This window comes from Sciurus vulgaris (genome assembly GCF_902686455.1).
Source record: "Sciurus vulgaris genome assembly, chromosome: 12".
Classification (NCBI taxonomy): Eukaryota; Metazoa; Chordata; class Mammalia; order Rodentia; family Sciuridae; genus Sciurus; species Sciurus vulgaris.
The window spans coordinates 89,916,796-89,943,601 of record NC_136473.1 but is presented as its reverse complement, the minus strand read 5'-3'; the positions used below and the strand labels follow the sequence as shown (position 1 = coordinate 89,943,601).

Genomic DNA, 26,806 nt, shown 5'->3' with positions numbered 1-26,806 from the left:
TGTAGTTTATGAATAAATCCTTTATAATGAGGAGTTTTGCTTAAAGCCAAGTAGAACTGATTTTATTTTTCCTTTTTTTTTTTTTTTTTTTTTTTTTTTGGGTAGGAGGGATTGAACCCGGGGGTGAGCTACATCCCACAACTTTTTTATTTTTTATTTTGAGACAGTCTCCCTAAAATGTTAAGGCTGGTTTGAACTTGAAATTCTCTTACCTCAGCCTCTCCAGCTGCTGGGATTACAGATGTTTGCACAGTGCCCGACTTAGAACTGATTTTTGTTATTTTTTAATTTTTATTAGTTCTAAGAAAATTTCTTAGAACTAATGAAAGAATAGTAGGATTATGCTTATACATTCATCTGATTTGTGACAACAGGGGAACAAAATTAAAAGGCATTTTGTTTTTATCTGTCATCCAAGGCTGAGAAAAGACTTTAAAATGCAAAGACAAAGGAGCAATTGATTAGAGAGGTTCTGTTGAGTTAGGTGGCACATTAGGAGAGCAGGACAATATAAATAGGCACAGGGAAAAAGAAGTTAGAAGTTCTTCTTCTTGTAGACTAGAACCTTGTTAGTGTTTCTGCTTTAAATGTACTAAGACTGGAGAGTTTTGTAGCCCAACCCAATTACACAAATGTAACGGACTTCTTTTTAGTTACCTTTTTTTTTTTTCACAACCTGGGAACCATCTGGTATGACCTGATTGCCTAAATATAGCATACCCTCATCCTCCCATCCAAGCATTTTGCTTTCTACCAGTCATGAAAAGCACAGTGGCCTGGCACTGCATCTTTCCTGTGTATTTGCCACTACCTAGCTTCCCTCTTTTCCTTACCCCATGGTATGAATGTTCTCAAGTGTCAGTTTCTTCTAAATATAAAGCCTAAGCTTGATCAGTTCTTGCTAGTTTAATACTATAAGGTTATTTTTCCTAAATCATTACCAAGATGTGCTAGTTTGATCAAAGACTAGTTTTCTACTTCGAGACAGCTGATCTAATGGAATCTAGGTTCTCTTTGAAATGAATGCACAGTTCCTTTGTACAGAGTGCTTACTTATAAGATATGAATAATACCTTAGCAAGTTTTAATGATTCCTGCTGTCCTTACTGAACATCATAGGGGAAGAAATCCCTAGTTCGCTTTCACCTTCATCAGTCAGGTCTTGACCTAGAACATCACTGAAGAAAGGGACATTTTTCTCTAATTTGTTGATAGGTAGTACTTCTTTGTGTTTCTTTCCCCTGAGGGGCTTCTTTTTTGCAAAGCAGCTACCAAAAGGGTTTGCCTTTATCTTTTCTTAATTGTTTAATTATGAGATATTTCAAACTTAATTAGAAAAAGTAGCACATGATCTGCCCATCATACAGATTCTGTAATTTTTATTTTGTAAATGATTCTTAATTTATCTGTTCTCTACTTCACTGTTTTTTTTTAAAGTTAAATTTTAAAGCAAAATTCAGACACTGTCATTTTATTGTACATACTTTTCATCTCTATGAAACATATAGACTTTAAAAAAATAACTTTCAAAAAACAACCAAACTGCCATTATTGAACCTTACAAAATAAATAATAATATGTTTATATTATCTGGTACCCAGTTTATTTTTCCATTTCTTTGATATTTCTGAAAAATATCTTATTGTAGTTTTACCTGTTAGAACCCAAACAAGTGACACAAATTGAATTTAGTTTGTTAGGATTCTTAAAAAGTTTTTTTCATACAAGTTAGAGGTTCATAATCCTTTTTTGTACCATAGGCACATTTGGCCGACTGTTGAATCCTATGAATCCTTTCTCTGAATGCTTTTTTTAAATGTATAAAATAAAATAAAATACATAAGACAAAGAAAACCAATTTTATTGAAGTGGAGTTATCAGGCTGTTTTAAATATATGCATTCATGGTGGCTTGTCCTTCTTAACTGATATATAACAACATCTAGGGGAAGATATAAGAAGTACTAGAATTCTAAAGTGTGATGAGCATATGTGTATTTTAGGTTATCTGTAACAATTGTAGTGTGATTTGAAAATACCTGAATTTTCATGGTAACAGAGTAACAACCAATGCTATTAGTATTGTGGGATGTTGCCCATATTCATGAAGGGATTATTAATTTCAGTTGAAACGTTGGTAAAAATAAAATTGTGAAATTCTTTTCTTCATTCAAATTCAGAAACCCTGTAAATTCTGTCCACAATTCTGTGTTCTGTAGTGAAGAAACAGTACACATTAGAAAGGATCCTGGCTCTGTTTTTGCTTACTGGCTTTTTCTTAGTTTTTAAACAGCTTCTCAGGTTGTTCATTTCTTGGTCTTTTTCCTTCCAGTTCTATTTGATTGGAACATTATTCCTCTGATGTTAGTAAGACTGGTTCCTTCTTATAATTCAGATCCACTATAAAGGTCACTTTTGTAGGAACCTTTTTTGTTCTAATATTCTTGTTTATTTGTTTCCTTTGACATCTTTCTTTGTAGATGGACCAAAAGGTAGAAACCTCTGTCTCTTGGAGTCTTCCACTGTATCCCCAGCACTGAGAACAAGGTGCTTGGCATGTAGGTGTTGATGGAAAAGTATAATAAATGAATCTGAAATTCATATTATATATTATATTTCTGGTATTTTCCATTCTTTGATGTATGTGTAAAATGGTAATTATAATTTATTATTATTTTTATTAATGCTTTGTAGTGTATAGGCCCTCAGTGCCATATGATAGTACTTACCAGCCTTGTTTTATGACTTTTAAGCACCTTATCTCTGGTGAATCAGGTTCTTATAGTGTTGGCACCGCCACATCCCACTTCTGTGTGTATCACTACCATTCTTCCTTACTATAGGAAAAAATGTAATACCTTGAAAAGTTTCTTTCAGATAAAATGAAAATGCTTTAAACCAAAAGATTGTTTTATTGATTAAAATTTTAATTCATTGTTCCTCATCTAGGATTCTTTTTTGTTTCTTGCTTTGAAAATTAATTTTGAAGGCGAGAGAAAATAATTGATAATGAAGTAGAAGTAGGATGAGATTAAAAGATTGGGTAGAGAGATTGACCTTAGCAAGGAAGAAAATAATTTATGGGCCTTGCAACTAGCTAAGGATTTTAGAAATCTTGGAACTTAAGTACTCTGGGAAGTCAGTTAAGCAGTGGTAAGTCATGAATGGCTTTACATTTTGAAAGTACTACTCTGGCTGCAATATAGAGAGCAGATTACATGAATTTAAGGAAACTGGTTATACAGGTATATTCAGTAGTTCAAAAGTGAAAGGTGATATGTTAGGGGAGTAAGATGAAGGAACGGGTATAGATTCCATTAGGAATCCAGGTCCGTGGAATGGATGGATATGGGCACTAACAAGAGAAGGAAGTGACAAAGATGGTTTTTGGTGTTCCTGTGTGGTCAGTTGACTGAGTTTAGCCATTCACTGAGATAGGGAATATTGAAAAGGCATTAAATTTGGGGATATAAGATTACTTGGGTTTCAATATATGTTAAATGTACTTTGTACTTTCAGACATTCACATAGACATCAAAATATTTTAAATCTAAGGTTTTACTTATGAATTTGATTAGAAATTTTGTATTTTTTTTCTTTTTTTTAATTGTAAACAAATGGGATACATGTTGTTTCTCTGTACATGGCGTAAAGGCATACCATTTGTGTAATCATAAATTTACATAGAGCAATGTTGTTTGATTCATGAAATTTTGTATTTTTATATAGCAAGTTTTACTTTCTTTCATTTTTTGCTTAGTTATTAGCTTTTTTTTTTTTTTTTTTTTTTTTTTTGGGTACCACCTCCCCCCAGGGAATCGTTTCAACAGAAATTGTTTTCTCTGTTACATAAGCCTATCAGGAAGAAGGTCATAGCTTTTTTTGTTTCCTCATTATCTTGTCAGGAAACAGATCTTTGATAAAATAATGCAATTTAAAAACAAATTTTAAGCAAATATGAACTGTCCAATTCTGTTTATTAATTTCTAGGTTCATTAAACATTTTATATTGTATCAGGTCCAGGCAGAAAGCTGTGTGGTTACCTGGGGGGATATGTTGGCTACCTGGGGGGATATGTTGGCTCTGCCTCATGATGGTATGATTTTAGAAACAATAGGTCCCTGGATTTAGCATATATAGCTTTTACCATGTTGAGGTATGTTTCTACTAGCCCTAGTTTTTCTAGTGTTTTGAGCATGAATGGATGTTGGATTTCATCCACTGCTTTTTCTGTGTCTATTGAGATAATCATGTGATTCTTATCTTTAAATCTGTTGATGTGATGAATTACATTTTATTTATTTCCGCATGTTGAACCAACCTTGCTTCCCTGGAATGAGCCCCACTTGATCATGGTACACAGTCTTTTTAATATGTTTTTGTATGTGATTTGCCAGTGCTTTATTAAACAATTTTCCATCTGTGTTCATGAGGGATATTAGTCTGCAGTTTTCTTTCCTTGAGGTGTCTTTGGTTTTGGTGTCAGGGTTATGTTAGCTTCATAGAATGAGTTTGGAAGGGTTCCTTCCTTTTCTATTTCATGGAATAATTTGAGGAGGATTGGTATCAGTTCTTCGAAGGTCTGGTAGAACTCAGTTGAAACTCTTGTCTGGTTCTGGGCTATTCTTTGTTGGTAGGCTTTTGATGCTAAACCCAAGGCCACCATCATTCTAAGTGGAGAAAAATTGAAAGCATTCCTTCTAAAAATTGGGTCAAGACAGGGATTCCTCTTTCACCACTTCTATTCAATGTAGTCCTTGAAACTGTAGCTGAGTAATATTTCATTGTGTGTGTGTGTGTGTGTGTGTGTGTGTGTGTGTGTGTGTGTGTTGTAGGGCACCTAGGTTTGTTCCATAGCTTGGCTATTGTGAACTGAGCTGCTATAAACGTGGAAGTGGCTGTGTCACTATAGTATGCTGATTTTAAGTCCTTTGGGGGTAAACTGAAGAGTGGGATATCTGGGTCAAATGGTGGTGCTATTCCAAGTTTTCTAAGGAATCTCCATAACTCTTTCCAATTCATTTGCACCGATTTGCAGCCCCACCAGCAATGTATGATTGAACTCCCCCCCACACAATGGAATATTACTCAGCCATAAAGAAGAATGAAATTATGGCATTTGCTGGTAAATGGATGGAACTGGAGACTTTCATGCTAAGTGAGATAAACCAGTCCCCCAAATCCAAAGGCCAAATGTTCTCTCTGATATGTGGATGCTAACCCATAAAAATGGTGGGAAAGTGTAGTTCATTGGATTAGACAAAGGGGAATGAAGGGAAGGGAGGGAGGATGGGGATAGGAAAGACAGTAGAATGAATTGGAAACTTTTCCTATGCTCATATAAGAATACACAACCAGCATAATTCCACTTCATGTTCAGCCACAAGATTGGGATCAAAATTGTTGTGGGTTGCACCCCATGTATGTATAATGTGTCAAAATATACCCTGTCACGTATATCTTAAAACAACAACAACAAAAGAAGGAGTAGGTCCCAAACCTTCCACATAAGCTCAGCTACATTATATGTATACAAAAACTGCTTTCTTGTTCTTATGAGTCTTGGCTGTGGATGTGGATTATGAATTTTCAGCTTTTTTTTTTTTTTTAAATAGAGAAGCTTTTCTTGAATTCCTTTCACCCCTGATTTGTTCAGGTTGCTGATCACACAGAAGGCATGGTCTTAAAGAGCATTATGGAATCATCATAGGAGTGAGGAATAATTTTATTACTGCAGAATTTGCCAGAAATTTGTTTTCTGTTAGATAGGATTCTTTGATCTCTCTCTCCCCCTCCCTCCATCTCTCTCTCTCTCTCTCTCTCTCTCTCTCTCTCACACACACACACACACACACACACAGCCTTCTAAAGGAAAAAAAAATGATTATGGGGAAGCTCATAAAATTAAAGAACCAAGTGGTCAACGGGACAGGAGTCATAGCAACCCTGGGAATATGAAGTAGCAAAAATGAATAATTTCTTTAGGGTACTGAAGTTCAGATGAATTGTCTTCAACCATTTTCTTAGTGTAGAGACTGGGGCTATAACTCAGTTGGTAGAGTGCTTGCCTCACAAACACAAGACCCTGGGTTCAATCCCCAGCACCACAGTGAAAAAAGAAAGAAAAAAAAGAAGAAGAAAGAATATGCATTTTCTTAGTGTATATAGAAGAGAGGATTCTGATTATCTGAGTTTGCTAGAGCAAGGCAAGGCATCTTGACTGAGTCTTATAAGAGCTTTATAAATCTGGGGTGGAGTAGTTTCCCAAATATCTGCACTGCTGAGAATTTTCTAGACTTTAGAAAAGATTGTTAATTTGCTAGGAGTATTCTGTCTCCATCTGATGAAACTACATTTTTCCCTGGGAATGGAGTTTGGGTTATCCCTCTACACAGTAGAAACTTAAATATGATATATTTAATTTCAGCTATTTTAGAACTAAAAGTCAGTGTACTATAGTGATACATGCATATCTATTTTTATATAGCACAATTCACAAAAGTCAAATTAGTGAAGTAGCCTAGGTGTCCATCAGCAAAAAAAGAAAATATGATATCTATCCTACATTAGCCAGCTATTCAGTCATAAAGAAGAATGATATTATGTCATTATGTTAAACAAAATAAGCCAGACTCAAAATCAAAGGTGGTTGTTTTCTCATATGTGGAAGCTAGAGAGAAAAAAGAAAAGAGTAGGGGGTTTCATGAAAATAGAAAAGAGACCAGTAGAGGAAGGGGACCAAGAGGAGGGAAAGTAGAGATACAGTGGAATGCATTTGTTATGTGCATGTATGAATATGTAACAACAAATCCCACTGTTAAGTTTAATTATAATGTACCAATAAAATTTTTTTCAGTCTTTAAAAAAAAAATGACCTAATAAGAGACTTGTCGTAGTAAGTCTGTACTCTACGTTTTAATATCCATTCAATCTACTATCTATAGTTTTGTGTAACCATTGCTACTTTTTTTTTTATTGTAAACAATTGTAAACAAATGGGATACATGTTGTTTCTCTGTTTGTACATGGCGTAAAGGCATACCATTTGTGTAATCATAAATTTACATAGAGTAATGTTGTTTGATTCATTCTGTTATTTTTTCCCTTCCCCCCACCCCGCTACTTCTTGAGGAAAGTGGTTGTTCGCTATGTTACCCCAGTAAAGACATAATGGTGATCAAGGTTTGATTCTCTTCTTATTTTCTCATGCTTATCTTTTCCCATGATTTTCTCACACTCTCTCTTATCCTCCTTACTCCACCCAAAATGTTAGTGGGTAATTGACTCACCTGTACTCATTTTCTTTTGCCTCATCTTTGGTTATGTGGTGATATCCTTGAGGACAACTAATACATATTTTTTTTTTTTCCAAGACAAGTATTCTGATGCATAAACATCTTTAAACCAGATTTGATTTATATGGATGATTAGTAGAAAGAAAGTATTTTGTTAAATGAGATCATTTTAGGTTATAAAATAGTCCTGGAAGGAATCTTAATTATTGTATTATTCTCTTCACCACTTGTCTTCCTCCCCCTCATATATAAATATATATATATATATATATAAATGGATATATACAAATGTAATATTTATGTATAAAACAATTTTTTAAATAGTTTCCTTCTGACTGAACTACAGGTTTAGTTAAAATAGTGACTATTTCCTTTCTTGTTTTCCTTTGTACATTGATTCAGGTTTGTATGTATTTGTTTTCGTAGTTCATTTTGGTCATAGTTTATTGCTCAAATGACCTCTTTTTGTTTTTGAATTCTGTTTGTTGTAAAATAAATTTTATTGGTGTTTGGCATGATGTTGTAGGTAATGTACAATAAATGGTTCTTATAGTGAAACAACATATCCACCATCTCACATAGTTATCTCATTTTAGGCTAATAGGAACTTCTTGAAGTTGGGTTTAGGATGTTTTGACATTACTTAATTAATCTGCTTCCTTGATTTCTGGCATGCTTATCTAGTATGTTTTCTACTCCAGATATAGAATTAGTAAGTTCTACAGGTGTTTTTGTGTGTGTGTGTGTGTGTGTGTGTGTGTGTGTGTATGTGTATGTAAGGCAGTGGGTATTAGAGATTGCATCTTAAAAGTGTTTCTTGCCATTGTGACTTACCCAGCCTCCACTTTTTTCAGTATTTCAGTAGACAGAGATCGGAGTTTGTTTCATTTTGATTGGAATAATCATTAGTTTATGTTGATAGTTTTGATGCAAGTTTAAAAGAAGAGTTAAGTTCTTTGGTTTTGAGTCTTTCCTCTGATGCTAAAGTGGGCTTGGAAGGGGATACGGTTTTATATAAGGGCATTATTATATCATGGGTATTCCCATCCCTAGTATTACCTTTTTATAATTACATCTCAAAGGCCTCATCACCAAATAAACACATTGGGGTTTAGAGCTTTAACATGAGAATTTTGCTCATAGCATTTCTTAACCATAGCAGTGTAATTTCTTGTTTATCTGATACTATTGAAATAATTTCAGAATGATAATACTAATGCTGCTCATTACTGTGTGGTAGTTAAATGCATTTATTTTTTCTTTTGGACTCACTAGGGATGATTTAAATATGTTTTGATGTACCTACGTTTATTTAAACAGTCATGTAGATGGACAAGATTGTTTACTATCTTCTGCTGTTATAAATCTTGCTTCAATTGCTAGTTTTATGCTTTTTTTTTTTTTTTTATACTGTTATTGCTGTCATTTAGCAGGATTCCTAGATGTAAAAACGCTGGGTAAAGGGATAAATGCTTATATAAGTTTGCTAGATGTTACCAGATTCTTCTCCATTGATAGTTGCAGTATTTGCATTTGCACTGGCATATATGAAAGTATTCCTTTCTCCCCTGCAGGTCTGTTAGAAGTGTGTGATGCCAACAGTCTAAATACGTTGCTTGATAGATAAATAGTTTGTCATTGGAATTTATATTTGCATTTGTGTTTTGGCCAAAGTTGACTGTGGTTTAGGAGGCATATTATTTATTTTTCTGTAAAGTATTAATATTTTTGCCCATTTTCTATCAGGATGGTAGTAGTGGTCATTGTCTTCTCTTTGTCTATCCTTTTAATATTTTGGGGACTGTAAAATATCTTTTCCCGATTTTTCATTTGACTTCTGACTTTGTTGATGAGTTTTTATTGCTATGCAGATAAACTTTTTTACAGTTTTTTGTGTAATCATATTTATAAATCTTGTTTCCAGTTTTATGTAGATAGGAAAGTGTCCTTTTCCCAAGTTATAATGAAACTCACTTTTTCTCCCCTAATTGTAAATAATAAAATAATTAAAGCAGTTTATTATTTACAATTAGGTCTTTGATCTTTTTGGAAATTATTTTTGTATAGGGTTGAGGAACAGAGCCAATTCTGCTTTTTTCATGTGGTTATTACGTTATATAGCTATCATTTGTTGAAAATAGACCAATTTTTGTCTGCTTCTCGTAGTATAAATAGTAATCACAAAAAAGTCTGAATGATAGAAAAAAGTATTTTTTCAAGGTCTTCTAGACTAACCAGTTTATTAAGGCTTTATTATTCTTTAGCTAGTTCTAAAAAGTTCCCATAAATGTGAAATTCATTTGCTATTTGAGTGTATTTAGTGAGTGTATTTAGTGAGTGTAGTGAATATATGCTAATTATACAAGATAAAGTATGAACTGAGATGATGCCAATTGGCTTGTTAATGACTTAACTTTTCCATGGAAAAATGGAAGTATGAGAAATAAAAAAGCATTATTTGTTTTTCAGAAATAAGTATATTCATGTTTTTGTATATTTATTGGTTCAGCTCCCTGAGCAGCTAGGATTACAGGCAAGCCCCACCATGCCTGGCTTGCCTTTCATTTTTTGTTTCTGGTGGAAATTCATTTTGTTTATGTAGAAGTTATTATTATATTCATCTTCTGTTTTTATTTGTTTTCTAGTTTTGTGCTCTGATGAAATAGTCATCTCCCTAGTGTCACTTTAAAAAGCTTAGTAATCATAGGCGTTTAATAGTTACTAGTTAATACAACTATTTTACTTCACCTGGGATCTATTTTTATAATAGTACAAGTTAAGCAATACCAGGGGACTTAACTTGAATCCTACACTTCTAAAATTCCAATCTTTAGCCAATTTTTCTTCTGAATAATGGAATGTTGAATGATCTATTAAATTCTGATTTTTAGTATTTTAATTATGATAGTGAAGCAAGTTACTGGTTTGTTATGTAAATCAGTATCTTTAATTAAAACTCATTTATAAAAGCATGAATTAAGGTCCTACATATTACATTACAACTTTCTGTTTAGTAGTTTTAGATATGCTTAATCTTTTCCATTATTTTTACATTCATGTTACCATTTGAAGCGAGATTCAAGTGTTGAATCTGTAGGATTCAACTGGAAGGTGAAATAATTAGATTAATAAATAGATTGGGGCAATTAGATGCTTTTTCTTCAGTTGAGCTGAAGGTAAAGGGAGGAGAAATAATTTTGTTACAGAAATCCCCATCCCCACAAATCCCTTGCACGTCATATCTAAGTTTTATACTTACATCATACTTGGAAAGGGGTAAATTGGTGTGTGGGTCAAGTTAGAGTGACAGGTTTCTTCCTGAAATTGAAAATGTCCTTTTTAATGTATGATGTACATTATTACATTACCAGTCTTCTGCAACTAATATCTAAGTGGTATGATGAAATTCTTTGAGGTATTTTAGAATACCACAAATACCTATGTAAATGGAGGATTTCTTTTTAAATATACATTAATAATCAAATTTTGTTAAGCAGTAAAAATGGAAGTAGGGGAAAACTTTACCTAACTCAGCTGGATAAACTAGCTTTATCACCTCCCCACAAAACAGTAGGTTGACTAAACAGCATAATGGGTAAATGCACTGTCAATTTTGTCTATTAAAGGTTATCAATAGTACCAGGTGCTTTGTGGCACACAACTATAATCCCAGGAACTGGGGAGACTGAGGCAGGAGGATTGTAAATTTAAGGTAATCTCAGCAACCTAGTGAGACCTCAGCAACTTAATGAGGCCTTGTTTTAAAATAAAAAAATAAAAAGGACGTGGGATATAGCTCAGTTGTAAAGGGCCTGGGGTGCAATTCCTGGTAACCGCACTGGCCCCCAATCGCCAATTATCAATTGTGCTTCAAAAGAAGTCCTTTTAAAATTTCTGACTGCTTCCTGCCTGCTGTTTACAGATAGATGTACCTCAGTGCTCAAAAGGAGCAAGAGATAAACAGTAATGCATGCACTTTTTAAAGATTCTTATCACTGTTCTCTGGCAACTGAGGAGAAGAGAAAAATCAGTGGTAGATTAGACATCCTCTCCTGCAGGTGTCCCTTGAGTGTGAGAAAATGGCTGTGAAGCCCGGAGGTCCTGGCAATGGATGAAAAACAAATAGAGAATGGGCCAGTTTTCCTTAGCTTTGTAGACCTTTTAGCACCTGTCATGTGAAAAATATAGCAGAATAGCTTAATGGTTAAGAGCATGATCTTTGAAATGGAAACCTGCTGCTTATTTTAGCTCTGTGATCTTATGTGTTTAACCTTAGTCCTGTGTCTCTTCGTGAGATCTTGTCTCAAAATAAAAAATAATTATTAATGAGGATTATATGAGATCACATATGTGAAGTGCTTTTAATAGTACCAAGTAAACTGCTTGCACAATCAATAAATAGTTCCTGCTGTTGTTGCAAGTATTGTTTTTGTTGGATTTCTTGGAAATAGATATTAATAAGATGCCAGTTGAGATCATATGTGATTTTGCTATAAACAAAAAAGACATGAGGAGAAATCTGAATTTCATCACATCTAATCTTAATTAAAATAAACCAATATTGTGTTGAAATTTTGATATTTTCAGCTTCTAAAATATCTGTTAACTCTTTTAGCATAAGGATCACATAGTTAGTCCCTTAATCTTTCACCAAATCAAATGCTATCATTTAAAATTACATTTTCATGTATGCAAAAATTACATAGTACTAGGGTAAAAATGACAAAATTAACAACTGGTAAGGTATCACTTGTTTTGTTCAAGAAATCAACATGCATATTGTTGAAACCAAAGGTCAAAACAAATTAATGGTATGATATTTATTTTAAAATAAGGATTTTCAACATTATTAATAAACTTCACCATTTGGTCCAGTTCCTTTGAGGTCTCAATGTCATCATCAGATTATCATTTTTCAAGATAGAATTATTAAGAGTATAGAAATGATTTTAAATTGATATCTGAGATAGAAGGAGTTCAAATGTCTGTCGATTCTGTTAAGAATTGTTTTTCCTAAGTTATTTTATGAGCCTGGCCTATTCTAGAAGAAAAATATCACTTAAAGATCCTATGCTTTAATTATAATTTGGAAAAATAGCACGTGGGTTCTGTTTGTATTTACATTTATGTAAATACACACATTTTTCCCTTTTTTTAACTTTTGAGGTATAAATCAGAGGAATGACTGCACTGATGGAAAAATTCCTTTTGTATTTGATTATACCACTCTGGAGATTTCTTCTTAAATGTGACTTTTATTTAGAATTTTGGTCATTCTGCAATCTTAGAGAATAAATTAAGCAAAAAATAGAGTTGAACCAAGACCTGGGGGGGTGGGTGTTACACAGCTCTTTTTCACAATTACTTGATGTAGTGAACACTTAGGCTATTGATTTGCACATGGTAGATAAATTGAATATAAATAGAATCTAACATACTAATTAATAAGTAAACTGTTTTTGTGATTCTGAACTATAATAGATATTATAGTTCTACTCTGGTGATTTATCCTTCCTAGTAGGATCAGGGATATGAATGATCGTTATTAGAATCCATAGAAGAAATATCCTAAGACTGACAAATTATTACACTTACGGAATAAAAACACTATTTTAAAGTTAGAGGTTAGTACTTCTTGATTTTAAAATTTATGATAGAGCCAAACAAAATTACTGTGAAAATACTTGTATCATATCACTCTGTGAAAGTTTTATTTACTATTTTTATTAAAAAACTTGATAAAAGTGCATTGTATACATTGTTCATCCTAGAATCAAGTGTTCATCAAACATTTATGGTTCCCCCCATCCCTCCCCAAGAGGTTTTTAATTGGTGATGAAGAATAGTTGTCATCTACCAAATTAAAAACTCCAAGTTTGTAAACTTGGGACTCAGAGGAAGAAATTTGTGCCATAAAACAATTAAGTATTAGAATGTGTACACCTGTCAAGAAATAAACTTCTTATATGTTGTAGTCTGGTATACACATATTTTAAAAATGTATTGAATGACATTGCTGCTGTATTCTTTATCTTTCATCCTTTTTTCATCAGTATATCCTCTTTATGCCTATAAGTGGTTACTTTTGCTTCAGTTAGAGGAATATGATTTATTTTTACATGTATACTTAAATGGTGTTATTCTTCAAGAGTACAGTATTTAATTAATCAAATAACTCATTGAAATACTAGGTTGGCCCTTAACACCAATGAGGAAACAAAAATTTATCCACTTTGAAACATTTAATAACTTGTTTTTATAAAAACTTGAGCCTGAGACACATTAATTTTTCACATTTCATCACATTGTGTCAAAATAATTTTCCTCTATATATGAGTATTAAAAGAAATCTCAATTATTTTTAAAAGTAAATACTTAGATGAGAACTGCATTGATGAAACATCTGAACGTTATGGAATAACTCAACTAAATCTTATTGCGTGGAATATAAGTTTTAGAACCCTAGAATTGTCAGGTCAGAAAAATTTTCCTTTGCACAATTATACAAAGTTTCCTTAAAATTAATGGCAATGTTTTATTTACACTTAATTGTGTATTGAAATGAAAAACTAAACCTTAAATGGAGGGTCTTTTTACTGTCTTCATTTTTTAAATTAAAATTTATGTGGAAAATATATGCAGAAATGTTTTATTGGCCCCAAACATAATACTTAAACCATTGATGTATGCATGCGTGTTGTTGCATGTTAATACACAGAATCCCCTTACACAGTTTTTTTATAGATTCTTTTGGGGTGTCTTTTGTCATATGATTATGTAGTTTTAAGAATTAGTTTCTTAAGAAATTAAAAAAATAACTTTTTGAATTCCTTTATGTGATGAGTTTTAACTAAAACTTGTACTTATGGGTAGTTTTAATTATACATGCTTTTAGCAATATTTACAGATTGCACACTTGAAAAAAATTGTCTTTTTTAGTGTAGTTTACGGTGACGATACCGGCCTGCTTTTTCCTTTGCTGCGTTGGCACAGGCATTGTGCTTATTTTGTTGTAAATGATTCCAGTATTTTATCAGTTCGCTAGGCTGGAACTGATGAGAGGTAATTAGGTGGCTGTATTTACAGCTTGAATAAGAAACTCGCCAGTGATTGAACACAAACTCATTGGGAGGGGGCACAGGATCAATTCTTAACTTGGCAAGACAGATCCCTACATACACATCTTCCAAATGCAAACGACGAATACCTAAAGAAACTTTGAATATCTTTTCTGCCAGGTCTCCAGAAAAAACATAACCAGTTCCAGAACAGAATACAGGGTAACGCTCACTTGGGTAGAGGTCTGGAGGCATGTACCACTTGCTGTCTTTGTTTCGATTGGGCGCATATCCTCTCATTAGGTAACCAGTAAAATAGTTATGTCTAGGAGGCAGGTCTGGCTTCAGTAACTTATGTATTAAATATTCAGTGTTGACAAACATGTCACTGTCCGTTTTCATAACATATGGAATATGTGGACAGTACGTTGCAACCCAGTTCATACCCATAAGTGTCTTAATGGTCAGATTGTAGTACGTATCTAAGTATTCCTGTTGAATTATATCATGGTATTGTCTGCTTTCTTCCAGTATTGCACGTTGAAGGTAGCCATTTAGCTTAATACTTATGCCCAACAAAAAAATTCGTGTGATTTGGATACCAGGTGCTAGACTTTCATTGCCCCAAGTTTGCCGAATAGCTCTTCTAGCTTCTATTTGTCCAGGTTCTGCTGCTATTAGTAGTATTAAAAAAGGACTTTTCTCCTGGCATTTTTCAGGCTCATTGATAATATATTTGAAATGGTAAGAATTTGAATGTCCAGTACCTTTTTCACTGTAAATACTTCCATTGGCACTAAGTGTGTTCTCTAGCCCTGTAACTCCTTGTGGTGACAGGTCTGTGTTATTGGAGTTAGTTGCTGTTTGGGGCCTCAGAGTTTGAGGGACTGTGTCTTTCCAAATGTTCCGAAGAGAGCTGTGGTTTGTTTCACTTTTTGTAGAACGAAATCCTCGGAAAGTATATGTCACAGGGTTTTCTTTGAATCCAGCTTTACCTGGTAGCCAGTCATGATGATTGAAAAATAGAAACATGGCAAAAAGAAACACTAGAGAAAGTACACCAATAAGATGAGTACGGAACAGAGACCTCTTGGCATTCCAGGTCATCTTTGCAAAGCAGCAGTGCCTTCTTCTCCACTGAAGCATGTTGTAAATATCCAGTGATGGTGTAGGAGTTATTGGCAGCCGAAAATACTGTTTTCTTCTCTGAAATCAATACTATTCTTTGGTATTCATTTTCTAATTCAGTCACGTTGTGTCCCTTGCAGTCATCCTATAAAGATAAAGCATAAAGGTTTATAAAATGCTCAATACTACAAAAGTGTCTGAAAGGGACTCTGGGTGCTAATAAAATTAGGACAAGAGGTTCTTAATCTGTGAAAATATGATAATGCAAAAACAAAGCTCATAATTTGTTTCCTTTCTGCACCATAACAACAGCACTGAGAAAAGGATTAGTTAAAAAATATCGGTAGCAGTTAGCACTTTGAAAGAGAAGTGATGGATTGATCTACTTAATTTCATTGTCTCAATAGCTCTGGTCATTTGTACCTTGGCTTAAGGATTTAAAAGTTATAGGCATTTAGAAGAGAAAAATGTTTCTAGATTCCTGAGAAAGGCCACGTAAGAAGGTCTTGAGAACAGATGGAAAATTTATTGGCATTAATTAAAATTGATTTGACATACCATTGGTGGTATGGTACACAGTCAGCGGCCTTTTTTGTAAAATGGTCATGTATCAGTCGTGGGACAGACGGTGCAAGGTTGATTATGGCAGAGTTCTGTTAGTCACAGTACACTGCTTGGCATGTTTCCATTGGCCCCTACTGTGTTGAGAAAGTCAATGAGAAGATGCACCTGTCAAAATTAATTTTCAGGGTCCAGTAACTTTAGAGTAGAATTTTTAGACAGTAATAAATGATTAACATTTTCAAGTACTCTCTTCTAATTTTAACCTTCCACTTCAAATATGAAATATTCAGCAGATCTTTGTCCTTAGACTTAAGATTAATTTTAAAGTATAGCAAAAAATTATCTTAATTATATATGAATTTTGGCAGAGGGTATCACATACACTACAACAGTTTTTCTAGGCTTCCTATAAAATACAGGCAGTAGCTATTATCAGATCCAAATATTTAAAATTTTAATTTTCAGAAAATGTATCTTAAAGTATTCTTGAATTATGCTGTTATAAATCTGCATGCAGACAGTTCATTAAATTTTTAGAACTTCTAATATCACACTTCAGATTTTTAAAAAGTTTTTGAAATGTCAATATGGGAAGTTCATGATCCCACATATTAAAAACTGGTTTTGTTATTCTGTATCAAGGCTTTCAAGAGCATAGCACAGTCTTATTCATGTTTGTCTTAGATTTTTCTCTTTGTTCTTAGATTTTCTAGACCAAGGATTGGGGAGCATAGAGGTAGGAAAGAGCTGTAGTTTGAATTCCATTAAGAGAGACAACAACTTTTGGGGAAGGAAGACTAACAAATAATGTAATTTTAATTTTTAAGTTTTTTTTTCCTGAAAATAATTTCTTTAAGCAAAAGAAAATAATGAAAATGTAGAAACATTTATTTGAAATTATGTAAATGTATGTGCTTATTTAGCTTGTCATACTGATTCATGGTTAATACATGGTTTAACCTTAACATGAAATTATTTTATGAAAAATAGCATTTACATGTAAATTCTCATATAATTGAATAATTATAGATTAAAATTCACATACATAATGTCAAGTACCTTGAAAATATTGATTAAAAAGTTAGACATGAATGAAAGTAGTATTCTAGTAGCAGCCACTAGGAGGAGCAAGTAGGTGGGAATTTGAAGGAACTTCTAAAGTGTAACAGTACAGGCAGCAACATTTAATAATTTTTACTTTTTGAAATTATATAGCACTTTTAGAAGTCAATATTTTCAAATGTAAAAAATTAATCATAGTTATAATTTTTTAAAGTTTGGGATTGTAAAAATAGTTTGCTGTTCATTAGAGTTTATTTACATGCATTTAAATTTCACATTACTATAATGAAGAACAAGGCTATTTATTGTATCAACAAAACAGTTCTTTAATGAGCTAAGTTAAAAATAATAGATGATTTAGAAACTCATTGTTTTCCTTCTTGTAAATAGTGGCCTTTCTGTTTAGATCAGGAAACTATTTTTAAGGTTTTATTATAAAACGATGTATTTGATAACTATTAATGATTCTCCTTCCCCACCTCATAAAAAGACCAGTAGATGTTAAGGTTATGTATGTAAATTTAAAATAAACAAAAAGTACTTTAAAAATTTGTTTCAAGTATTCTAAACAAATTCAGTACCAGCTTTCTGTTTATATAATGATACTTAGAATCTGGTTGAGATCCAGTCATATGTATTTTTATATGTGTAGATGTATGGTTTAAAAAGCAATAAATAAAGGTCATATATCTGAGTGAATGTTTGAATAAAAGACTGAAGAGGTGAATGAAGATAAATATTATAGTAATAAGTTACATTATTTTCATCAAAAGATTATACCTGAAGTGATTCCTCCAAAATATTTCAGTGCTACAGAAAAGACTATTACATATTGTGATCTATCAAATACAAAATTTTGGTTCTAATATGATTTTATAACAGTATATTATAGTGTTGCATTTTAATTTAAATTTTCTGATAGTTGTGTGTTTTTGAATATTAATCTGTGGAGGCTTGAAATATGTATCTGCTTATTTCAGAATCTCCCACTGATAAAAGAAGTTCATGTGTCTAGCCTTAAAAAAAATTTCTTTTTTAGAAGTTTCCTAGGTATTTATCATAGTTTTCTGTTAAGAGGAAGTAAAATTGAAGCAACTATTTCTCCTTTTATTAAATGATAATATATATTCTCCATTTAATGTCTGTTATATTTTAATTCCTGAGAACAAGACAGAAAAGTTAAATATTTTGGCATGCACATAGTTTGGTACTTTTATATTTTTAGAACAGAAATGACTTTGATTTATTTCATAGTTATGTTTTTATTATTTTCAGTGTGTATTTACATCTTGTGGATTGAAGTTCATGCAAATAATGCTACTATAAAATGCAGTTACACTCACATGCATACACAGAGGTTTATCATTTGACTTTCAAACGTGTTGATATATTTAGTCTACTGGAACAGCCTTAGATTTAAGTGGTGTTTCAATAGAAAAACTTATACACTTTCATTTTGAGATGTCCAGCTCATAAAACTACTTAACTGGTGACTTTAACATTGATACAGGTAACAAGAGGGACTTGATTTTTACAACCTTTTTTTTGCTTAATATATTATTTTAAACTGTTATAATAAAAATTCATGGTTATTATTGAGAGTTGATGTTGAGATGTAGTATGGCCTGCTAAGCATGGCTAATCTTAATTTTGTAATACAGTGCTTACATATTATCTTAAAAATGTGTGCCTTCTGTGATTATTAAATAACACTAGTAAATTATATAAAACAAGGAAAATCAAGATATAAATAGTTTTGTAAAATTTTTAGGAATATCCTTGAGTTCTTGAGCTCTGAGTTGCTATTCTAATGATGATTGTTGCTAAAATAGCTTATTTGATCTTTATCCTGAACAAACATATACTGGCAGTGGTTCATTACTACATGTTAATATACTTTGGAAGCATATTGGCTACCTTTATAGTTTATGTTTTGAACTGTTTTGCATTGCTGCTTGTGGATATTTTTATATCATAGTATTTTCACATTGTACTTTTGCATTTCACTTTTAGAATGATCTCCAGGAACAATTTGAGGTTTCTTCCTTTAGAATCAATTACCTAAAATAAAAGTTCACTATTTCAAATAGAACAAATTTTAGCAACTATTGACACTTCTTTGTTTAAAGTTGTGTTCATGGACACTGTACTAACATGTGACTCTACTGTGGTGTTATGGTATGCACAAACTCATACTACCTTATGTGATCCTATGCTAATGTTTTCTTTTTAGTATCTTACACTTGAGTAATACTTAAAATTTGTTCATATACTCTTAGATGGTATTCATTATCATTATTACGGCAAGTAGATTTTGGAGGGAAGATTTCATTACTATAAGCTGTTAAGATTTTGTTTTAAAAGGACTTTGCAAAAAAGCTCATAATATTAAGATCATCCTTAATGCTGTTTAATGTAATTTCACTGCATTGTCTCTTCATAGCCATTTTAAAGAGTGCACTTTAATTCACTAGATAAGGATTCATTTTGACCTAATTTAATGGAGGATTGCTGTGTTTTCTCTAAAGGACTACAGATTTTTTTTTTTAAAGTTTAAAAATCCTTTAAAGTATGTCTTGTTACTTTTGTCTTTTCCGTCTTACATGTCTATAGTCCAGAATTACTCCAAGCTACATATTTAGCTGAATAAAGAAGTGGCAGCTTGTCTTCTAAACAATGACAAATTTTAAAATTATTTATTTAGAAACCCTTTCTTAGTTTCAAGGGCAGTGAACTGTGTGAACTTGTTTATCAAGGATTAGTGCCTCCAGGGCTATAAAAAGGTAACACATTTAAACGAATATCATACACAAGATATCAACATACCTTCCTCGGTCAGGCCATTTATGTGGAGAGGATTATGCCCACTGAAAATACTTTTGGCACGCCATCACTTCAGCAAAAAGATGCTATCGAACATGCGCACATCCCCCAACAATCTGCCTTCTGCGATTGCTTTTCACAGTATCCAAAGTGTCCATCTGTCTGCTTGTCTTCAAGTTACCCTCCTTGTTCATATGGGTCCTAGTCTTCTGAGATTTCCCCTTTCTTTCATTCTCTCTTTTGTTAAACAAAAGAGCTGTAGTTGTCCGTTGTATTTGGAGCCCTGTTGACTCTTTCCGACAGTTGATGCATTGAAGCTTTTTACATCTGCCGTTTTCCTGGCTGGACAATGCAGTGCTGTATTCTCTTCTCAGTATCCATATTTCTAGTATTAACACTGAGCTGCAGTGTAAAGCAGCAGAGCTAGAATCTAGTGCTTCGGTTGTGTTGGAAAAGAATAGGTTTTACCTCTCTTCTTTCTTTGCTGTGTGGCAGCTGCAGGAAAGATTTTTTTGAGCAGTTTCACTGGGGTTTTAGTCTATAATATGAAATCCACGGTTCCTCAGCTGCTGCACAAGCAGGCAGCAGTTTAAATGTGGGCTTGACAGATGCTCTCTCTGACAGAGCAGAATTTAACGTCACTGCTTGGCTGAATCCCACGTGATTGTTTGCATTCATTTTGACTAAAAACCTAAGGTAGAGAGAAGCTTAGAGCTTTTGCTTCTCTGTGAGACATTATATATATTAATATAAGTGTAGCAATGAGTGAATAATGTGAAAAGGGGATGATTATGAAATGAATGGTTATGATTTCATTTTCTTACAGCTTATCCCCCCCCCCTTTTTTTTCCCTATCCGCAGCCAGCGTTTTCTAAACATTTTCTGTTAGATGGTAGTTTTTATGTTTCTTAAATGCTTTGGTAGGGCATAAGTAATACAAGATTTTCCATGTAAATTGATGTAATTAACCCCTTCAGGACTTTTCCTTCTCTTTAGTTTTTTTCCCTGCCTAACATTGCTCTGAGTTTGCTAATATCTAATTAAGATTCATACTATCTTTCATCTGTAATTTAGACTTTTCTCCCATTTTCTGCAGTTGGTATAAATCAGCTGCTATGGATTGCTTTAACTATTGGGAGATGTGATATAGCCCACTTCTCTTTTGCTCTGTGTGTTTTCAAGTGTTTTTGAAGGCAGTAAACTTTATTTTTGATCAACATTAATGTCAACATTTTAAACTTGTTTTTTCTTTAAAATCAAATTTATCATAGAATTCAAACAAATGATATGGTAGTAGAATACACTTATACAGTATCTTCTTGGTGAATTATGGGATCTTCCTTTTTTGGTACCAGGGATTGAACCCAAGGGTGCTTAACCACTGAGCCATACCCCCACCCATTTTTTATATTTCATTTTGAAAGACAGAGTCTCACTACTGAGGCTGGCTTTGAACTCGTTATCCTCCTTCCTCAGCTTCTCGAGCCACTAGGATTATAAGCATGTGCTACTGTGCCCAGTGGATTATGTTTTTTTCTACTTAGGTTGTCTTAAACTAGTATTTCAGGATGGTTTAGTAACTTGCCATGAAGCAAATTTTATAATTTAGATAATCTGAAAGCCTTCTTAATATGACTAATTTCTTGAATAATTTGGTGTCTTGCTGCTTTTTTTCTGAAAGAGCAGAGGGCAGTTTTATTTTTTATAGCTTTATCAGCTGTTTCTCTAATACTGTAGGGACTAAGTAATTTATAGTTTCAGAGTTTAAACTCACCTATCTTCCCTTCCTCTATAATATTTGTTATTTCAGATGAGTGAATAAAGATTTATATTTTCTCTAATATTAAAAAAAAATTCGCCCTCAATATTTTTTAGTTTTGTTCATAAAATGTGCTCTCAAGTTTCAGGAATAATTTTATTTTGTTTCTTAGGAGTATATGTCATTTTTTTCTAGAAATTTTAGAAGGAAATTTTCACACACACACACATATACACATGCACACACATGAACACATACATATGTACATAAAATCTCTAAGGCTTTGACTTTGGTTAGTCTAGTTTGAGGGAGAGTACTAAAACCCTTCTCAGCATTTAGTCCTTATACCCCTCCACCTCCCTGCATACTACAATGCTTACTACTACTTTTGTTAGGTAAACTACAGTAGTGGAATAATGGTTATGAAACAACCTAAAATAACTTATTTTTCAAAAGTAGAAGTGAATTTTAGTAGAGTAGTATTTAGTAGTGATTCCTTATATAAAATTTGTGAGTTAGTGGGCAGCAGCCATTAATCATTTACCCAAAATGAGGTGTGTGCTAACCACCTGAACTGTTAAATAAAATGGCTATTATTCCTCGTGATGGTTTTATTATTGTAATACCCATTTTAAAGATGAGAAACCAGTGCCTAAAGTTAATAGTTAGATATCAGCTGATTAGTGATTAGAGGCCATATTGGAAACTTTTGAAGCAAGATTATCTAAATTTTTGTGCTATATTTTTAAGCATTATGTGACATGGGTGCTAGAGAAATTTTGAGAATTTTTTCCCCTACACTGGCACAATATGCCAGCAGTCATTAATAGAATTATGTGATGTTTATATTTTCACTTTGATCACTTTTTCCATAAACACATATTGATTAACTACTGTATACTAAAATTTCATTTAGGCACAGATGTTGGGATATGAAGATGATTTAGACACATTCCTTATTCTTCTCCAGGAAAGGATATTTTTAATCCTTTTGTAAAGTAAAAATTTTTGATGCTTGATAACTGTACATATTTATGAGGTACATTGTGACATTTTAATATATTATGTAAAGATCAGATCAGTAATTGCCATATTCACCTTTGCCAGTTTTTTGATTGAATTCTTTCTTTGATGTTCCACTGGATTTTTGATGTGGGGGGGGGTACTGGGGATTAAACCCAGGGGAAAATAACCACTAAGCTACATCTCCAGCCCTTTTTAGTTTTTATTTTGATACAGGATCTCATTAAGTTGCTTAGGGCTTCACTAAGTTACTGAGACTGACCTCGAACTTGGAATTCTCCTGACTTAGCCTGTCAAGTCTCTGGGATTACAGGTGCGCACCACTATGCCTGGCTGGATCTTAATGACGAAGAGAGCTGCATATTCATTAATGGTTCCCTCCATTGTTGGGTTGAGCTCCTGAATCACCAGTGAGCTGTTTTTCAAGTAAGTTTACAAATATTAATACAGCAGGAGACTCCTGAAAATTACTAACAAAAGATGCCTGTGAACTTAGCCAGAATTTTCTTCAGACTTTAAGGTACATCCTACAAACCATTTCTTGATGTTTAAGTTATGCTGATTAAGAACTTTTCTTTAAAGAAAAACAGCAGATGCAACATTAAAAGTTCCTAGTGTTTTTTTTTTTTTTTTTTAAAGCATCCTACATCATGTTTTCAGTTAAGAGAAAAGTAAAAATCTTATGACAGACAAGTTGTATATGTTCTTCCTTTAGTTTCTTTTCATATCTGAATTCTCCAGTTAAACTAACTCAGTAAATGTGGCAGGTTTCTTTGTCAGACTAAGCAAACTGACAGTTACTTTTATATTTATAAATGGCTTATAATTATTACTTGCTTAGGTCTACTTTTAATATTGTAACACATTCCTGATGGCAAGTAGGTGTTCATTACTCTGCATCCTGGCCGTAAATGTCCATCTGGTTTTAGCATTTTCCTTACCTTGTCTGGAAGAGCCCTTAAGAAGGGATTACTGATACCTCCTCATTCCTAGTTGTACTGGGTATAGGAAAAAATTATTCCTTTATTTATGCAGTTAACATTTTTGAATGATTATTACATTATGAATCAGATGTAAAACTGCTGCTCAGGTTGCTCACTAATAGTAATTCATGGTTTTATTATCTATTTGTATTTGTATATAAATTCAAGTATATGTCCTTGGTTGGAAAAAAGATTTAGAGAGAATGTGTAAACTTCCAAAGGATGAGACCACTTAAAACAGTGAGCACTTACCTTTGAGTAATATCAGAAGGGAGGCATAAATCTACTTTTTTTCTACATTGGTCTCCATTTCTATTTATGCTTTAGTATGAGTAGTTGGCCTCTAAACTTAAAGCACTTAATTTCAGCTGGTGCTAATCAGAACTAGCTGTCATTTTTTTCAGTGCTGGACAAGAATCAGTTATAAATTTCACTGTACAACTCTGAAAACTGGCATTTGAGAGTTATTTTTAATTTTTTTGAGGTCCCTCAACAATTTTTCATAGTAATATTTACTTGGAGTTTATCTTGATTATTTTTTAAAATCTGATGCATTCTAATTACATGAAAAATTTAGACAAAAGGCTTATTTTTACTTAATATTTTCCTTTTTGAAGAAAAATTAGTGTTTAAAGTTTAGAATTGTTCTCTAAAGTCTACAGATGATACATAATCCAGTTTTATTTTTTTTGAGCTCCCAAAGCAAGAATTAGCCTGAGAGCAAATTAGCAATCTCAGAATGACCACAAGTGTCAGTATTTGCCTGCCTTATTTTTTTCCTTCCATTTTCACCAAGTTGTGCAGCATATACTCATATTTTTTAAGAATTTCTTTTGACTTGAGAGCAAAGTTAAATTGATGTGTCTCTTTTAGAACTCTTTATAGACATCTTTATCTGTTTTAATTCATACAAATTATCAGTGATCCTAAGGGAAAATGTAAACATTTAAAATCAGCAGTGATATGGCAAATGCTTTTTAAGCGTGTGTGCTAATGGGTTTCTCAGTAACCTAGCAATTTCAGTCACGGATAGTAAGTACATTTAGAGCTCTGGTTCTCAATGGGGGTGGTATTGGGGGTAGTATTTGCTTGCTCTTTAAAGGTGCTGGAGGGCATTTAGTGGTAGGGCCAAAGTATGTAGTCCTCCCTCAGTGTGGGATAATCCCTGTAAACAACAAAGACTATTACCATGTTCTGTAGGATTTCTGAGTGTCCCATTGATAAAAGACCTTCTTTGTAATTAAATGAATCTAAAACATTGGCTTATAAAAGTGCCCTTTTTGTTTTTGGTTATGCGCTGGGGATTGAACCCAGGACCTTGTGCTTGATAGGCAAGCACTCTATGAACTGACCTATATCCCCAGCCCCTAAAGTATATTTTTTAGTTTTAATATGCACTGAATTTTTTAGGAATCTAACTACGGTGTATTATCAAGGGAATCTTGTACTTTACATTTTATCAAACTTTGCAAGTAGTTCACCATTTCAGAAATTCATGTTTTCTGTGATGTTTATAGTAATTAAATCTCTGAGTATTTATAATTGTTGCATTTATTGTGATTTTATTGGTAGGTATCAGCATCTGATTAGCCATATCTGGTGTACTGTCTGAGGTTTACATGTTGAAATAGATAATTTTATCATGAAATTCTTAAATTTTCTCTTTTAATATTACATTGAATTTTTAAAAAATATGCATAGGTTCGTTATATTATTTATTCATTTCCTTTCAGGTTATTAGAAGGGTTAGCTTTAAAGTAATTTTTTATGAAGCAGATGTGTTGAATTTGATAGGATTGTGAAGCCCACTGGGCCTGCACCTTTGATTAAGTTATTTCAGGCACCCCACTTCCTGCAAACCCAACATGTTTCTGGTATTCAGAATTTTTAGCACTCTTAAAGTATAATAAATAATTTGTAAATTCAGGTAGATATAAAGTATTAAAACTTAAAACTCCTTTAAAACCTAGCAAAGAAGCATAGTTACCCAAATATAAGTTAACAGTATCAGAAAGTATTTCTTACTAAGATAACTATTGTAGATAAGAAAAAAAAAATTCAAGTGTTATATTTCCCCCAAAGGGCTTTTATGAAGGAAAAAAGTGAAACAATCAACTGTACTTGATTCTAAAATCATGTGGCTCTGCTTAATGATTGTTTATAGTCTGATTAGATTAAGGACCCAAGTAGAAAAGAAGCATATAAAGACTATATATAGTATTAGGAAGGGGTAATGTTATACTTTAGGGTTTGATTTTTCTTTTCCTCCCACCTCAGCTTTAAGAGGTTCACTTACATTCTGCAAATACATAAAACATTTTTTATATGTAAGCAGGGGGGCATGAGATACATCCTTAGTTTGCTTTCTTTCAAGGAATTGATAGCCTTGTTGATAACATGGGTCATCATAAAAATAGAATTACTGGAAGTAAATGTTACCTTTTTTCATGTATAAACTGTGCAGTTAGCTATAGTATTGCTCAGTTTTTGATACTGAATATTGGTACTTTGGGTCTTTTTCATTTGTACTTGGTTTATAATATATTTTAATATTTTTAATTCTTCAAACAGTTCTAATTAAAAAAAAACTTGTTAAAACGAATAAGATGAGGTCTCACAGGTGATAGAGTTGCTGAGTTTTGGTGAACCAAAATAAAAAGAATATTTTTATATTTTTGTTTCACCTGTTTTTATCATTCATTATTTACTACCATTGAATTTTTTTTTTATTATTAACCTCATAGGTTTTTTAATTATTGTTGTTATTACAGTGCTAGGAATTGAACCCAGGACCTCATGCTTGACAAAATGCTTTACCACCAAGCTACATCCCCAGCCCCTAATATTTTTTATAAATAAACACATTTTATAAGTTAATGGATTTCACTGTGTCATTTCCACTCTCCCTTTGATTCTCCCTTGCACTCCCCTCTGTCCCCTCTCCCTCTAGCTTCCCAGTTTTCTTCTCTAACAGCCCCTCTTCTACTTTCAGGTTACTTTTTTTGTTTTGTTTTGTTTTTTTTTTTTTTTTTGCTTTTTAAGTTTCCACATACGAGAAAAAATTTGAAATAACAATATTTGCCTTTCTGTGTCTGGATTCTTTCACCTAAT

The 26,806-nt window shown here is 32.8% G+C and overlaps 2 protein-coding genes across 3 annotated transcripts in view; one reads left to right on the top strand and one right to left on the bottom strand.

Annotated features, from left to right (window-relative positions):
• The window catches only part of CDC73 (cell division cycle 73), a 125,848-nt gene that overhangs the window by 49,375 nt on the left and 49,667 nt on the right, over positions 1-26,806 (top strand). The window lies entirely within an intron of this gene.
• B3GALT2 (beta-1,3-galactosyltransferase 2) lies at positions 14,051-26,681 on the bottom strand. Its single transcript, XM_079107244.1, has 2 exons — positions 19,934-26,681; positions 14,051-15,626 (listed from the first exon to the last, which is right to left on the bottom strand). Exon 2 carries the CDS (start codon positions 15,497-15,499, stop codon positions 14,231-14,233), a length of 1,269 nt encoding a protein of 422 aa, XP_078963370.1. The 5' UTR covers positions 15,500-15,626; positions 19,934-26,681; the 3' UTR covers positions 14,051-14,230.